Source organism: Uloborus diversus, chromosome 6 (genome assembly GCF_026930045.1).
Source record: "Uloborus diversus isolate 005 chromosome 6, Udiv.v.3.1, whole genome shotgun sequence".
Lineage (NCBI taxonomy): Eukaryota > Metazoa > Arthropoda > Arachnida > Araneae > Uloboridae > Uloborus > Uloborus diversus.
This window is the reverse complement of record NC_072736.1, coordinates 101,392,265-101,408,966: the sequence shown is the minus strand read 5'-3', so window position 1 is coordinate 101,408,966 and position 16,702 is coordinate 101,392,265. Positions and strand designations below refer to the sequence as shown.

At 29.2% G+C, this 16,702-nt stretch overlaps 2 protein-coding genes across 2 annotated transcripts in view; one reads left to right on the top strand and one right to left on the bottom strand.

Moving 5' to 3' along the window:
- The window catches only part of LOC129224894 (uncharacterized), a 41,065-nt gene extending 39,412 nt beyond the window's left edge, over positions 1-1,653 (top strand). The window contains exon 7 of the mRNA XM_054859440.1: positions 1,556-1,653. Within this exon, the coding sequence (XP_054715415.1) occupies positions 1,556-1,653 (98 nt within the window). The remainder of the gene's footprint in view (positions 1-1,555) is intronic.
- Positions 1,654-4,156: 2,503 nt separating this feature from the next.
- LOC129224150 (eukaryotic translation initiation factor 2D-like) overlaps positions 4,157-16,702 on the bottom strand; it is a 23,872-nt gene continuing 11,326 nt past the window's right edge. The window contains exons 3-7 of the mRNA XM_054858566.1: positions 16,334-16,423; positions 15,434-15,523; positions 8,500-8,620; positions 5,072-5,243; positions 4,157-4,273 (exon numbers count right to left, since the gene is read on the bottom strand). Of these exons, the coding sequence (XP_054714541.1) occupies positions 4,212-4,273; positions 5,072-5,243; positions 8,500-8,620; positions 15,434-15,523; positions 16,334-16,423 (535 nt within the window). The 3' untranslated portion in view covers positions 4,157-4,211. The remainder of the gene's footprint in view (positions 4,274-5,071; positions 5,244-8,499; positions 8,621-15,433; positions 15,524-16,333; positions 16,424-16,702) is intronic.

Below are 16,702 nucleotides of genomic sequence, written 5' to 3'. Positions count from 1 at the left end.
CTACTTGAAATGAATTCAGTGGGCCATTTATTTTTCTTCAAATTGCTGTGAGTTTTCTCATGATATTTTGAATTAAAAAAAAAAAAAAGACAGAAACAAAGGTATGTAGGTGGCCCTTATATCGTTATCATGCATATATGTATCCACTTTGAAGCTGATAACTTGCATGAGTCTTTATAATTGCTGAATACACTTCCCTTTTGCTAAAAAAAATATTTGAACTCTACATTTTGGCAGCCCTTAGTTATGATATATTGATAATACAAACTCTTTGACATTCTTAAATAATATTTTAGGGTTACATTTTCTTTTCAAATTTTTCAAAAAAAAAAGAATTATATATATATATATATATATATATATATATATATATATATATATATATATATATATATATATATATATATATATATATATATATGTATATAATTTTTTTCATCTTTCATTCATTTGCTCATTTTGTTTTAAAACTCTAGACGCTGTGATCTGTTTTTTTTTTTTTTTTTTGTGAATTACTAAAATGAAATTTGAGGCCCCTTTTTTGAAAGACACGGGGTCGAGGGAGGGAGTGTCCTACACCCTGCCGACCGCCCTGACTGAATGTCCTCGCATTTTTTCTTGATGTTTCTAGGAAATTTCAATTTAATGCAGTTACAAAATTATGAATTTAGTTCATTACTTTAGTATGCATAGTTTATGTAGTACATGGGGAAAGAATTCAGGAGGGCGGAGGAAGCTCTAGCTACGGCTTTGTATCAAATAAACACAGATGTTGCTTAAAAAGATGCGTATTCTTCAAGTTTCAGCTACATGTTACAAATATTCTATGTGTTGTATTTCATATACTTGTAACAGAAGTCCTTAAAAAACTGAAGAATCATTCAGACAATGTATGAATATTACATGAAATTAAATGTAAATTTATGAAAGAAAATTTTTTTAGCTTAAAATCTTTGTTAAATTGTTAGTATTTAGGTTTATCATGGAGTTTGTTAAATTCCAAGACTTTTTTAAATGTTTTTAAGTGCTCATTGCATGTATGGAGTTCATAGAGCATCAAAATACGGGCTATGATGAGTATTTAAAATTGAAATGCATGTACACTACTATTTTTGAGTGACCTGGTAGTAGCTTTCAATTCACTTAACTATGTTTTTTTTTGTAGTTGAAGATCGTTTACTTTTGGCTGGCTAAAAATATCTTTGGTGGGTAAGATCTTGAAAATTTCCTCACCCCTGAACAGGAATATCTATTAAAATGTAAACATGTCAGCACATGTTTCTCATTTGCAGCCTTTAGCCATCCATATCAACCAGTAAATCAAAATTCCATCAACTGAAAGTAAATTCTCCTAAAATCTAAAAAACTTCACTAACCAACTATTTTTTACAGAAAGGCGAATGAGGTTTTGGTTACAAGCTCTAACATTAACAATATTTTATATTAAAGAATTTTTTGTAAAGTCTACAATTTCATTGCAATGAAAGCCCGCGGTATGTTTTAAACATACATAAATCTGTTTTCGCAAACTTATACTGTTTCTATTGTTTTACAGATTCTACACCTGGTCCGTTTTTGGTAAGATTTGTATCAAATGGAGTCCGAAATGCAAGGGGGTTCCACTTTAGTTATAGACAAAACCCATGCAAGTAAATAAACAGAACTGTATCTGAAATCCATCATACACCAACTGAACGTTTTAAAACCTAGCAGAAAGAACTGAATATGCAGTAACCGGGTAAACTGTTGTACATGTACAGTACTGAAAAAAAATGTACAAACAAAATCCTCTTTTGTATTTAAATGGTATTTACAATAGAGACACCAGAAATGTGTCAATTCATCAGGAATCTCTGACACTATAAAATGTCAATTATAAAATTTTGTTAACAAGTTCTCTTCAAATCAATATGAACGTTAAATTTATCAATTCCAAATGGTAACACTCTCTCTCCTTTTAATCATATTTGTAATCACTATAATTTAACCTTGTATACCAATTTTCATGAAATTTGGTTCAGTGGTTATTTGACAACTGAATTGAGAAAAATTCTTTAGTAAAATTATTTTTTTTTTTTGTATTGTTGCTGGTAATATTTAAAATCCAACTATCATTGTTAATGTACCTATATTACATGGGGTTCTTTAAACATAAAATAAGAACCAATGGGTAAAAAAAAACTTTATATGGTTGAAAATATGACTTAATTTACGTCATGAATTCTGAAAGATTTTTGATATGAAACTATTAAAAAAAAAAAAAAAAAACATTTAAAACTTCAGCTTAAAATATTCAATATGTGTTTTGCTTGTACTTAAAAACAAAAACTGCTGTATTTTAGAGGCCAAGTACAATAGCTGAATGTGAAAACTTCAACCACTGATAAAGTAAGATATCTTAACAAAACCACTGTATTTCACAAGGAGTTACTCAAACCTCAAAAAAAATTATCTGTCTTTTCTTTGTAAAACTCATTGATGTTAGTTTTTACTGATTCATAACTGTGGCCTGTAAAGTTGCATGTCACAAATAAAGTTGGTGAAGCCCTTTGTGAATATCTCCAGTTCTAATGGTTAGAATGAAAGAAAACTTGATATTTAGGTTAGGTTAGGTTGATTTAGGTTTTAGCATGCTGAATTCCTTTTTGTTATGAAATAACGTACTCCAATCAGAAGTTTGAACTTGGCATTTATTTCAATATGAATATGATTCTTTAGCAGCACTTAATTTTAATAAGGTAAAAGAAGACTAACTTGTGTTAAGACTTCTTATCTTGCATTGAAACCTTATTTTCCTGGTATACATGAGGTTTAAGTAATTAGGAGCATTTTGGTTTTCACCCACAAAACTGTACATTTCTCAAAATGTTTGCACTTTACTCCAGCATAGAGCAATCAAAGAGTGCCACCATTTTGGGAGCTCTTACAAATTTCAAAATGTGCATTTAAAATGTTACAGCAAATGACCAAATAATTAGGGAGCAAAATTTTATAATTCAGTTTTCAAAAATTAATTTAACAGAAATGAATAAAAGTTTGCAAACATATGAGTTGAAATTGAACAATTTAAAGAGAAAACCTAAGGCTGAACAGGTTAAATGTTTATAGAATAGAACTTTCTTGTGGATTTACTGTCTGCTTCTAGATAACTTACAATTTTGTTAACTGCATTAGGTCAACATGAACTAATAGATAATATAATTATCATTCCATAAGAGTTTTAATAAACATCTTTCAAATCAACACAACATTCATAAAATCATAGGCTTGTCTTAGTTTGAATAGAATATAGAAAAAAAAGTGACTTCCAAAAATGATGTACAGTAAATCTCCAAGTATTTGAACTGCTACTAGCCAAACCTCTTTCAGAATTTAGAAAGAAAAAAAAATGTTAATAATTTTTTTAAATACTTCATTTTTTTAACAACATTTCGTAAACACATCTATACAATGTTTACCTAATAAACAGACCAAAATAAAAGCTAGTAGCTATTTTAGTTTTGAGAAGCTATTCAATGCATGTATTAAAATGATTACACTTTCCATAATTCATAATAATTTAAATATAACTACTAGAACTATGTCACTTCACATTTTTTGAAGCTTAATTCACAGGAAATAGCATGCAGATAGTGTCCAAAGTCAGCATCCCATTTAAAACGAAAAAGCACTGCAGAATGTGAACTTTGGTGTTTTTGTATTTGTTTGTTACTTGTTTTTTATTGGTATGTGTTGACAATTATGTTATTTTACTAAACAAGTATTTTTTTTAAATAAAACCTTTTTACATATTTTTATCAAAATGTATTTCATCCGCAAACACAAAACACACTGAAGAACCCTTTCCAAGCAACAGCACTTCTTGAATCAAATGACATTAGTTTTTGTTGCTTTTTAACAACTGAGTTTAAAGCATAAAATAAGCTGCATTATAAATATTCCATTAGTTATTTATGTGCCTACATTAGATCAATGCAGTACATGTACATATATTATACATTCTTTAACTCAAGTATAAGAAAACAAAAGAATAAAAGACATTAAATGCCATAAAATATAGCTAATAAATATCCAGAAACAGAAAGAAATAATAAGGATGGTTTCGGTTTAAAATAAATTTTCCAATAAAACTGTTCTATGGAGAGAAAATAAAACAAACGTTGTAAATAAATTTTATTAACAGTTCTATAAATTAAACATATATAAGTACTTCATTTCTTCTTTGGAACATTTTCTAATCCTCGTAAAAATTTGCGTGGCACTTTATACATTTCTGAAAAGAAAACGGAAATTTTAAAATAAATATTCTTTCTGATATGAAACTTTCTGAAATATCACAAATGATGCACACATAAAAAAAAGGATAGACTTAATATTAAAAAAAAATTCTTCAAACTAATTCATATTTCCGAACATTAAATGAGATACTTGAAAAATTGCCCATAGTACTCATAAATGGAAGAAATTATTTTACAAATATAAAATTAATCATGAATTAATTCTATATTAGTACTATTGTTAACATTATTAAAAATATTGCAATTAGTTTAAATTTTTCACATTAATGAATCAACCTCAATAAGTAATCAGCTTAGTTTGAATGAATGCTTGAATGAATTTATTTCATGGTTAGAAACAAGGAAAATTTAGTAAGATAAAGACTTGTATTTATTGGGGGGGGGGGGGGGGGGGGGAAGAATTTAACTGAATAGGTAGAAAACAAGCATTTCAGATAAAAAGCATCTATTGAGCATATGATATAAATAACTTAAAAATTTAAAATTTTAAAAACAACAATCTAAAAGAAAAATCAATTTTTTTGCTAAAATAAAATGCTAAAACCTCGCTCGACAAAGAGCCATTTTCCAACTGTTTTTCCCCCATAAAATGCCATCATTTTTGCATTGAAAAAGTCTAATCACTATAGTCAACTAGTCACTAGTCAAATAAATGTATGCATCTCTTCTTTTTACAGATTTTGTGCCTTATGAAACATCTCTTTTCTATCATTTAAACATCAAGCTACTTTTGAAAAGAAAAATTATTTTTGGAAAGAAAATTCAAAACTTACCCAAGAATAATTTTTGCAAGTATCGCACTTGGTTTCCTTGGATCAATACAAGGTTACCTTTCCCATTAGCATTAGGCGTGACAGAAGTACTGGCAGCAACAGCTACTTGAACATGCTGTGCTAGTTTTTCAGGGTTAATGCCATATATTTCCAAATTTTGAATTAATGTTACCTGCAACACATACACAATTGAACAAATCAAGCACATATTTTTTTGCAAAATATTTCGTCGAAATTAGCAAAAATAATTTTTTATTAAACTCAATTCACTAATAATAATCCATATAAATAAAACAAAGAATCTATGTGCATATATATGTGTGTGTGTGTGTGTGTGTATTTATATGTATGCATGTTCCCTATACAAATCCAGTTTTTGTCGGATCTGGACCAAATTTGGCAGGGAGGTAGGTACTTGGGCATCTGACAAGGAACACAGGGGGATTTTTGAACGCCGAAAAAGAACCGAACGGTTCAAATTTTAATTTTAGGGCCCGAATATGGCTCTTTTTACCTGAAATAATTATTCGATTTCTTTAATTCAGGTCAAATTTGAAAGCCCAGGAAAAACACTCAGTGTTCCACCATTTTCTGCAAATTAAAAAAAAGAAAAAAGGCTATAAAATCACCGGTGAAAAAAAAGCACTGCTAAGCCTAATGGAACAGAAATTTTAAATTAGAAAATTATCATTTGCGCGATCTCATTTTAAACTAGCATTCAGAAGATTGCCACTTTTCTTTTTCTTGGTTGGGTCATTCTCTAGAAAACGTAACTTTTGAACACAAATATTTTTCAATTTTGAAACCTTTTGTTTTCTTTTTTTTTCATTCTTACATAAAAGTGTTACCTAACAGAAGTAATAATAAACAATGGTCCAGCTAAGTTCCAATTATTTTACTCATAAATAAAAAAATTTAAAAATGCCTTGTTCATGGAAATAAAAAAAGAAAAAAAACTTTCAATACTTAAAAATCAAGGCCAATTTAATATCAAAATAGTATTTTTTTTAATTGTGCAAACAAACAGCTGTTTTAATGATTAGTGGGAATATAATATTAAGCTATCTTAAAAATTATCTATTAAAAAATATTTAAAAAAAATTAAATTTATTAAAGTATGGCTTAGTTAGTAGTTTCAAATGTATGTTAAAAAATAGTATTTAATAAATTTGAGGATATACTGGCAATTTATAATTTTGGTAGAATGCCCAATACTGATGTATTTCTCCTCCATCATTCATTTTCACCTCAGAAATAATGGCATTGATAAGGTCTGTCACAGCAGTGAGGAATTTTCCATTAATTAATAGGCTTAATAAAAACATTTTTCAGGGATTTTTTTTCTTCGATGCTACAATCTGCACATGGTTAAGCATGTGAAAACATGTTCACTTTTTTTTCTACATTAATTTACATCCCTGAAATTCAAGTTCACGGAGGTGAGAAGTCTCCTTTTTTTTCGACAAAAATCTCACAACTTCAACTATGGCTGAAATTAAACAAGGGAAAAATAAAACTTGCTATCATTACTGCCACCTGTTAATGAGGAATGGCATTTTGTGTTTAGGTAACGAAGGTGAGAATTTATTGTGTAAAATGACTTCTTGTCCTACTAAAAGGAGCTAATACACAATATTAAAAAATTAAATATACTTAAACAATTAGTATTTGAGACACTTGTGAAAGGAATAATAAATAAATAAGTATGAACTTTTAATTAAACAAGTTATTAAGCAACATAAACAATCACACAAGGTGTGGGACACGCCACAGAGGTGAGAATTCACATGTGAACCAAAAATATACTAAAATAAAAATTATTATTAAAAAATTGTTGGCAGGTTTGAATAGATATATTTTTAATGAAATTAAAAATCATTGTTAAATTAATTATTCCTTGACGTTTTTACTGTAAAAGGCGTGTGAGAGAAAAGTTACTTTTTGAAGGATGACCTGGTTGTGACTAAATAAAATTTTTTTTTGTTTTGTGTTTGTTTTGAATAATAATCAAAAATTTCCCTTTTTGATTATTATTCTGCTATTTATCTTCTTTTTTTTACATAGGAATTTAGTTGTATTTATGGAGGGTTACGTTTAATTTTTTCGGAACATTTGATTTGCCGTTTTCTTTGAGAATGATTATTTTGATGGGAAATTTTGAAGGATTTTTTTTCTCTAATTGAAGCCCAATTGTTGAACATGCGTCACTTCACAAAATTTTTATTTTCGAGGTAGACCATGCAAAGCCGGGAAATGTAGCTAGTAGTTATATAAAATAAACATATGACAAAAAGTTAAGGATTTTCAACATGTAGTGCTGCAAATCTAACAATAAAGACAATTTTTCGTTAGCATCAATAGCTCAACAAAAAACACTTTGCTGAGATAACTGAGGATAATTCACTTTTTTCAGGCAACAATTTTTGCTACTTCCAAGCATTCTTTTGTAAACACACCATCTGAAAATTATTTTATTTAGAACTTTTGAATGAATTTCTAAGACAATTTAAGAAAAAAGAGCACATGGATTTTTCTAAAGAAATTATTCCTTGTTTATTTTATTATTAGTAAGAAACACAATAATAGCACAGTCATATGTGACATATCCTAAGTTTGTATTGTTCATTTCATGAAATTATGTAGTTAATTTAATTAAAATACTAAAATTCTTCAGTAATCATATTAAATGGAAGCCAGTGCACTAGCAAAAATTTTGTTAATGGAAATATGTGGGTAAGAACTTTCCAGTAAGATATAATACAGTACACAAACTCCTGATTATCTGCGAAATAGAGTAGCACGGTAACTGGGGATAAGCAAATGCATGGATAAACTGTAAACTTGGTTAAAAAGATGCAAGTCTATACAATAGCTTAAAAATACAAATAACAACTACACACACTTAAAGTATAGCTAAAGCCATAACAGTGTATGTAAAAAAAGCTAGTAAAAGCTTAAAAAGGGTTGCTCAGTTTTGCAAACGGATTGCACACATAGGCAAGCAAATCGTACAAACTGCAATAGATGAAACTAGGTTACACTAAAAAAGCACAGGGAAGGATGGAAAATTTTTTCAAGACTAGTCCAGTCACTCTTTTACGCGCTTAAGTAGTGTGTATATAAAATTTAGTAAGTGGGGCAGATCTAAAAATTAGTAAGTAGTGTAGATTTAAAGCAGTAAGTAGAGTTAGATGCAAAAATCAGGTTTAACTAGTCAGATTTCGGTGGCTTTGGAAAGTTTGATGTCATTGGAAGGGAGGGGGAAGAAAGACATACGAATGTCTAAAAATGGATTTTGCGCTTGATAAGTTGAAATATGGGCATGGTTAATGATTGCTGGATTTTTTTGAAAGTGTGAAAGGTCTGGGGTAATCTGCCCGTGGATAATCAGGAGTTTACTGTACTTTGTAGTAGTGAAAAAAACTTACTTTCTTATTTCCTGTCCTTGTATCAATAGTGACAGTAATGGGTTCAAGCTTGCCCTTTTTTACAACAGGATCTTTATCATCAAAACCTACCTGATATGCATGAGGCATTTTAGAGACAATGCTAAAAATTAAAGAGCCATTTTTAATTTAACACTAGAAAACTCATATTCAATTGAAATACAATGAATTGTCCCATAAAATGCATAAAAATTATTCAGGGTGGAATATCAGATAAGTTTCTGAGAGCCAGAAATCACACTAATAAATTACCTATCAAATGTTAAACCATTCCTTGAAATAAAGAAAAAGTTGCAACTACAACAGAATCATATATATATAGAGTTCTTTGTCAATAAAATACTCTAATGGGATAATGTTTTCGAATTTCACATCATTGAAAAGATTAATTGGATGGAAGTGCTCCTATTGGTTGCTTTTTTAAATTTGAAAAAACAAAGTTCATAAGTAAAACTAAAAATTAAAAAAATAATATTATAAAAAAGGTACTTTTTGCAAACACTTTTTGATGTATGTTTTCTTTAACAGAAAAGTTACAAATTGTAAGTAATTATTCATTAGCATTTTTTAATTAGAAGTCTAAAAACTTAAGAAAAAAAAAACAAGCAAAATTTCTACGCAACCAACTTTTGATTGAATTATATTAAGTAAAATCACAGAATTAAGTCTAGTACAAGCCTGTCATTTCGAGGGGTCAGTGGGTCAAATCCTTTTCTCCCCAATTTTGGAAAACTGATGTTTTTACTTATAAGTGATTTTTGTTGCTTTCCAATAAAATTTCTATTAAGTATATACTCTTTACCCTCCTTCCCTCTCTCCTGGAAAAACTCTAAATGACTCTTCTGGTCCAGAGATATATTTCATTTCTTAGTCAATGCCAGGTATTATTAATTGGATTGTCATACTTTTGTAAAATTTTGTGCTTCCAGTTTGTTTACTTTATGCTGGTATTGCTTAAATAAACAGAACATTTAAAAGTTGTAATAATTGTTAAAGTAGGAATATTAATATGAAAAATAATATTCATATACATATTTTTCCAACAAAGTTTTAATAAATTTAACTTAAATATATTAAAAAGATCTTATGAAGAATGATTTGTGAAACATTTTACAATACATTATCATGTTTATCCACACAATAGGCGCTTTCACATAATATTAGCATATTAGTTTTAAAGCAAAAATTGCCAAAATATTTTCTCCAGCAATAAAATTCAAGATAGACGTCTGTCTGCACAACTACAGAGTTATTTTCCATCTGATCTGGCTAACACAAATCGGATATCTTTAGCAGATAGTGTTACTGCTTTCCAACCAGTACGTTAAGAGTTTTGAAAAGTGTTTTCATTTAATAATAAATGGATGTTTTTAGCACCTCGAGAAGCATACTTTGAAGCATCGAAAATGGGAAATACACCTAAAACATTCAGTCAAGCATAGTTTCATACATTTGTTTGAATAATCAATTAGCATCGTTCAAATGGAAAAGCGAGTAGCAAATTTTAAATTTTACTTTTGAGAGTTTTGTTACTTTTTCAAGTACAAAATATCAAATATTCTAAATGTTAAAAATCAAAATAGTACACACAGAGTTAAGTTTTTTAAAAACAGAATACTAAATCACTATCATGGTTTCATGGTCATATTGTTTTTGTTATTTCACTCTTCTAGAAAAGTCAAGGAGAATTTGACCTTTTGAAAAAAAAAAAAAAACATAGCTATATCTAAGCTAGTAAGTATTTTAGAAAGAGTATACATACAGTCGAACCTCCATATATCGAACTTTCACATACCAAAATTTTCTATATATCGAAATCCCAGCAAATTTCTAGGTTCATTATATAGAAAAATTGTTTCTATATATCGAAAAAAATCTCTATATATCGAAAAAAAATTCGAGATATTCGTAGATTTTTTTCCCACTTTAGACAGTTTGTCTCATGAAAAATGAAGGTTAGAGGAGAAAATTACGTTCACACTATAGGTTGCTACGGAACTCATAAGAAATCTGGGGTTGAAGGGTGTGTGGTTAAGTCGTTGTTCCATTCTGAAGTTCTAAAATTCCTTCAAGCTTTTTTCAAATCTTAGCTGTAACCAGTAACACTGTAAAATCAGTTTCAAATTATCCCTTATGTTTGTTGATTATCATTTCTAGTCTTCTTAGCTTCAGTAAAAATCATTCAAGTTAAGTAGATTGATTTTTTACTTTTCTCTCGATCACATTGTTGAAACAAAAATCCCCCAATGTTGCGATCAAGTTGAATTGCCGAAGAATTTGAAGATGTATGGTTGGCGTAAAAATGTAATTTCTGTTAATTTTTTAAACATCAACTTTCATTTAATCCGATACTCATATAAATTATAAATTGGGTTTCATACACGAAAATTAGCTTTTATTTTAATGTTTTAGGATACTTTTATGATAAAATAAGATCTTTTCCATATATCGAAATTTCTATATATCGAATTTTTTTCCGGCAATTTGCTACTTCGATATATGGAGGTCCGGTTGTATTAAATAATAGATTTTCCTCACACAATAGATAGGGAAGAAGTAAAACTAAAAAATTGGGTGCAAAAGTGCAACTATTATAATAACAGTGCAAAGTTCATAAAAATATTCTTATCTTTAAAATGAATCAAAATTTTGTTTGGAGCAAAAAATATCAGCAAAAAAAGCTATTTCTTGCAATACATGTGTTTAGTTTATCAAAAATTGCGTTAGTAGTTCCTTTAGCAGTTTATTAGTACAACCAAGGAAAAAAAAGTCATTTGTTCGCCAAGCTTTGCTTTGAAAGAGGAGGAAGTGATTGTATCTTTTGACTGAGATCGAGTCAGCTTTTTTTTTTTTTTTTTTGTGGCAAAAGCCAGTATCATTTTCGCCATCAGACATGTTGTTTTACAGCTCATAAATTTTTGGGTGGAAAATGGGTGAAATTGAGGAAATCAGTTAATTTTATGTGTCTACCATAAATCCTTGATATTTTTACTGAAATTTTATAATAATTATGAACAAATCATAATACTTGGCATCTCTGTAATATTATTGAACACGTATTTAGAGTCAGTGAATTTTGCAGGCACACAAACAGACATTGAGAATTCAATGTCCGGCAAAATAACTATCAAATTCAGTAACTTAACGTAATTGCAGATAAATGGAATTTCAAACTACTAAATGCCATTGCTTTACATTATTATTCATGGATAACAGTTTTTACAAGTCATATAAGTTAGGGAAAATAATTCTTTTAACTTTAACAACTTCAGAAAAATTTCTTGAACACGCATTCACTTTCTTGAAAGATATTATAAAAATTTAGGTAAGCATCATTACCTTAAAATATCAACAACAAAACTTAAAAAATCAAAGTCAAAATATGAAAAATAAAAATCTGAACCATTATGATTAAAAATATGATGTAAACGATATATTACAAGTACATCCATCTTATGCAACACTTTTTTGACTAAAATTTGATTTCCGGTGAAATCTGAAAACGGATATTTTCTCCATGGACCTTTAATGTTTTGGTTTGATATGCTATAAACTCTTTGATGATTAAAAGTCAATGAAATAAATGGTCAACCATGCAGATGCTATAAGATTACTTTTCAATATCACAATACACAATCAAATTTTTCAGAAACAATGAAGAGGAGTCACTTTTTTTAGTGAATAAGTGACGATTACAAGAGGAAATACTGACCATCTGTACAGCTTACTATTTCACTGGTAAATATTGCATCAAGCAAAATAAAAAAAATTCAAACACAATTTAGATCATTATATTTTGGAGTAATAGAACTTGTACTGTATACAGTAAGACATGTGAAAAGCAGATGCTAAAAATTTACCAACTACAAAAATTCTTCTTATCCATGTAAACAAGAAGTTCTGTCTAGAACTAGACGAGCCTACTTTTCCGTATATCCATACTACTTTCTAGTACCTGATCAATATTCTCAAAAATAGCTAAAATCGCAAATGTTTTCAAACATATTTTTGAAGTACTGTAAGCTGATTTCTAGGAATAAAATATTCCTCACTTATCTAAAAAAAATAGATGTGTAAAAAAAAAAATACTGAACAAATAAAATAGCAGCAATTTTTAAAGAAAGCAGCTAATACACTTTTTTTCATTAAAAAAATCTTTAACAGCTTTCAAAACGAAAAAATAATAATTAAAATTAATAAGCTCATTAAAATAACTACATCATATCAAAAAAAAAAAAAAAATCGTTTCTTTTTCCCGGTTGCCAAAAACAATTTTTTAAATGAATTAATGCACTTACCAAAATAAATAAAAACAATAAAATGTCAACTTAAAAAAACAATTTTCATTGTCAAAAAAAAAAAAAAAAAAAATCGTCTGAGCATAACTTTATGTAGAAACATAAATGACTTCGAGTTTATTCGCCGAAAATTGAATACCTAAATTAAAACTTTAGCGTAAAAATAAAAACAAGTAAGCAATAATTATTTCACAGTCAAAACCATAGCTGCGGAGTCGGAGTCAATCTCATTTTGGGGTAAAGAAGTCAGAGTCGAATATCTAAGAATCGGAGTCAGTCATTTGTCCTTCGAGTATAAATTTTTGCCAAAGCTACGAAGTCAGAGTCGAAGTCGGGGAGTTGGAGTCCGATTAATTATCTGGCACAGGAGTCGGAGTCAAGTGTCCCTACATTCTCGGAGTCGAAGTCTGGAGTTTGGCGTCAAGAGCTATTTCCAACAAAATTTGTTTGAAGTAAATCCGCCTTCAAGTACGGAATCTACATTGACTTTCAGTTTCCCCGTAGGCGCTAATGTTAAGGGATTTGAACTGTTCAAAATTGAACGGAAAATTGTTCAAATCAAAAAGATATTTTATATACAAGTTTTTCATCAAAAGCTTTTTCCTACAAAGTTTGTTTGAAGCAAATTCGCCTCACAGTTCGGAATTGCCTTGAATTTCCCCGTAGGCGCTTTTTTGAAATATTCAAAATTGAACAAAAAATAGTTCAAATCAAAAAGTGAAATATGGGAATGAGGTGTCCTTGCCGAGATCTTTCGAACAAAAAAAAGTTTGTTCGAATCGGACTATTCATTCGAAAGTTATTGGGGGGGGGGGGGGGGGACAGACAGTCCGACAGACAGACAGACCGACAGATTGACAGACATTTTCCCCCATCTCAATACCCTACTTTCCAATTTTTAATTTTTCGATATTAATTTAATTATTTTGCTTATTTTTGACTTTTTTTTTGCTTTTCGCGATATTTTTAAGATGCATTAAGCCTTCTTTCGTGCTTTTTTCTTCTTTTTCTGACTTTTACTGGGAAAGTAGGCTAAAAAAAGAGCATAAAATTGAGTTAAAGTATTATGGAAAAGGTCATACTTGTATGATAATTGTGTCTGCCAGCTCACGTTTTTTTTAAAATGGTAGACAGTCAGTTTAATAATTATTTTATTTATTAACAGTTTTGTCAGTACAGTAGTGATAGCTTGTGATTATACATGTGGATATATATTTTTCCTTTATTCAAAAGAAATATTTTAACAATAACAGTGGAAGTGCCAGTGATGGCTAACTTTTACATTCCAATTCCGAGCCCAGGTGCTTTGTTAATCAGGGGATAAGTGTTATGTCTACACATATGATCTTTTTTTTCTCTCTCCTAGAGCCTGACAAAAAGGAAATACCTACATTTTTTCTGAGAGATATTGATAAAAAACAGGTACAGTTTTCCTACTGTTCTACTGATTCTTATTATTCCAAAAAGGAAATATATATTCCTAATATGAATGGTTAGATAGGACTTAAAGTATCATGGATATCTTGAAATTTCAAGATCACAAATCTCAAATAATTCAGAAAACAGGATATTTTCTGGGGTGCCATCCGGCCTGAATCATTCAAATAATTAACAAAAGCATTAATTCAGGTTTGTTTTTTTTTCAAACATACAGATGCAAAATCTTTACCAACAAAATCGAAAATACTGACAAAACCTGGGGGTATCAATGGATTTTGTGTACTTCAAATTTGGGTTGGAAAAGGATAATCATTCTTAATACTTTAAAAATAATCTCCAAGCATCATTCTCCAACAATTCTCTCAAGCAGTGGCGCACACAGGGGAGGGATAAAGACCCCTCCCATAGGTCTTGCTTTTCTCCCTGATTGATTACGATTATATGTATTTTGTACGTAGAATAATTTTTGGTTCCAATAAGGAAAAAAAAACTTCGTGTTAAGAGATTTTTAAAAATATTGTGCACTTTTCCTTTAACAAATTGCCTATAAAAGGCAGAATAGTGATTATTAAAGAATACACTATAATAAACATGTTTTTAGTTTCGTAATTACAGTTTAAAATGAGATTATATGAGGCAGTGAAAAGCAAAGGGATGTAAGTGGCAAAATTAAAAACTTGGAGATAACCAGTACACGTGGTAGGTGAACCTCTCTTCTGTCTTGGGGAAAGAGATAGTACTAGTAGCCCTGGTAGTTGCTGATATACAGCATGATTTAGAAAAAAAAAATCAATGAAAGCCTACCTAGGATATTATCTTTAAACGGGTTTTACTCAAAACTTGAAAATGTCCACTTACATCCCTTTGCTTCTCACTGCCTCATTTGAGCTTGAATCTATTTTTAATTTTATGAAAACAGTAAAAGCATAAATTATTCTGCTTTCTGGTTATTTATTGAAATATATTTCAATAAATAATGAGCATTATTAATTCAATAGTTAAATTTTTACTGTTTTTTGATATCGGGAATCAATAGAATCAAGTCAGTATGTTTGACGACATATTGGGGTATGATATGAAAATGAGGCTTTCGACCTTGGACCCTCCCCCTTGGAAAATTTCTGTGCGGGCCACTGATCTCAAGGCATGAAGTAAACTTAATACATAATAATACTTACAGATCCTGCAGTTCATCCCATGTCATTACATCTTTAATGTCATTCTTTTTTGCCACACAGTCGCACAAAATTGGATCAAGAACAACTTCTCTGAAATGTTCCAAATCATTTAAATTTACACAAGATTTAAAAAATAAAAATATGAAGTACATATAATGTTCAATCTACAATTAACTTTTATTAATGCTGTAATTGGAAGATAGTTAACGAATAAAAAATGCAAGGAAATTAATTTTTAAACACATTATTTTTAATGAATTATAGTTAAGAGTTTTGATAATTTTCCATACAATGCTTCTGACTCTAACTTTTCATTTGTCTATTCATATCAAGATTGTAGTTCAGCTTTCTCTAAAGCACTAGGAAGTTGGAAGAATGCCATCCGAGAGAATTTCTGCAGTATACTAATCCATACATGAGCAAGTTTTTAGCGAACAGTTCAATGAGCAATTCTTAAAACATACTTACCCATATCAATTTCTGCTCATGTCTTAAAGTAAAAGCATCAGCATCACATATATAACACACATATTCTAATCCTCAAATTTGAATTTTTTAATTATTATTCTACATGCAAGAATGTATCATGTAGTAAGATAAAAGTATTAAATATCAGCAAATACAGCTCAAATGTATCTACAAACTCACAACAGTCTTCACAAGAAAATAACACATATTACAAAAACATTAAACATTTTTAAGAACAAGAAATAGCTATGTAGGACAAAATATTATTGATATCGTTTTTGATAACACTTAAAATTATTAAATAGCACCTAAAGGTGAAGGAGGGGGGGGGGGACACAACAGAAATTACTACATCAAATAATACCCTACATTTGACACATAACTATATTAATTATTATTTAAAACATAATAATAATTGAACTTCAAATTTACCTTGGATTTTGTTCACTTTGCAATGAATTTTCCTTTACATAATGCCTTAAAACTTCCCTTACAGTAGTAGTAGGAATACTATCTCCTTTCCTAAAAGAAATTTTTAAATATTACTTAATTTAAACTACTTCACACAGCTTAGGCTCTATTTAAGTTTACTAACTACTTTTGAAAACATTACATGAAAGTGCTGAAGTAGCAGATTTTATAAATAAAATAATATATATATTTTAAACGCTCAATAATATAATTCAAATCCACACAAAAATGAAATATAATTTTTAAACCCTGAACTTGACTTATGATCTCTCCATTACAAATTAAAACATGTTTATTACTTTGGACATTGAACAATTGATAGGGGAAAAA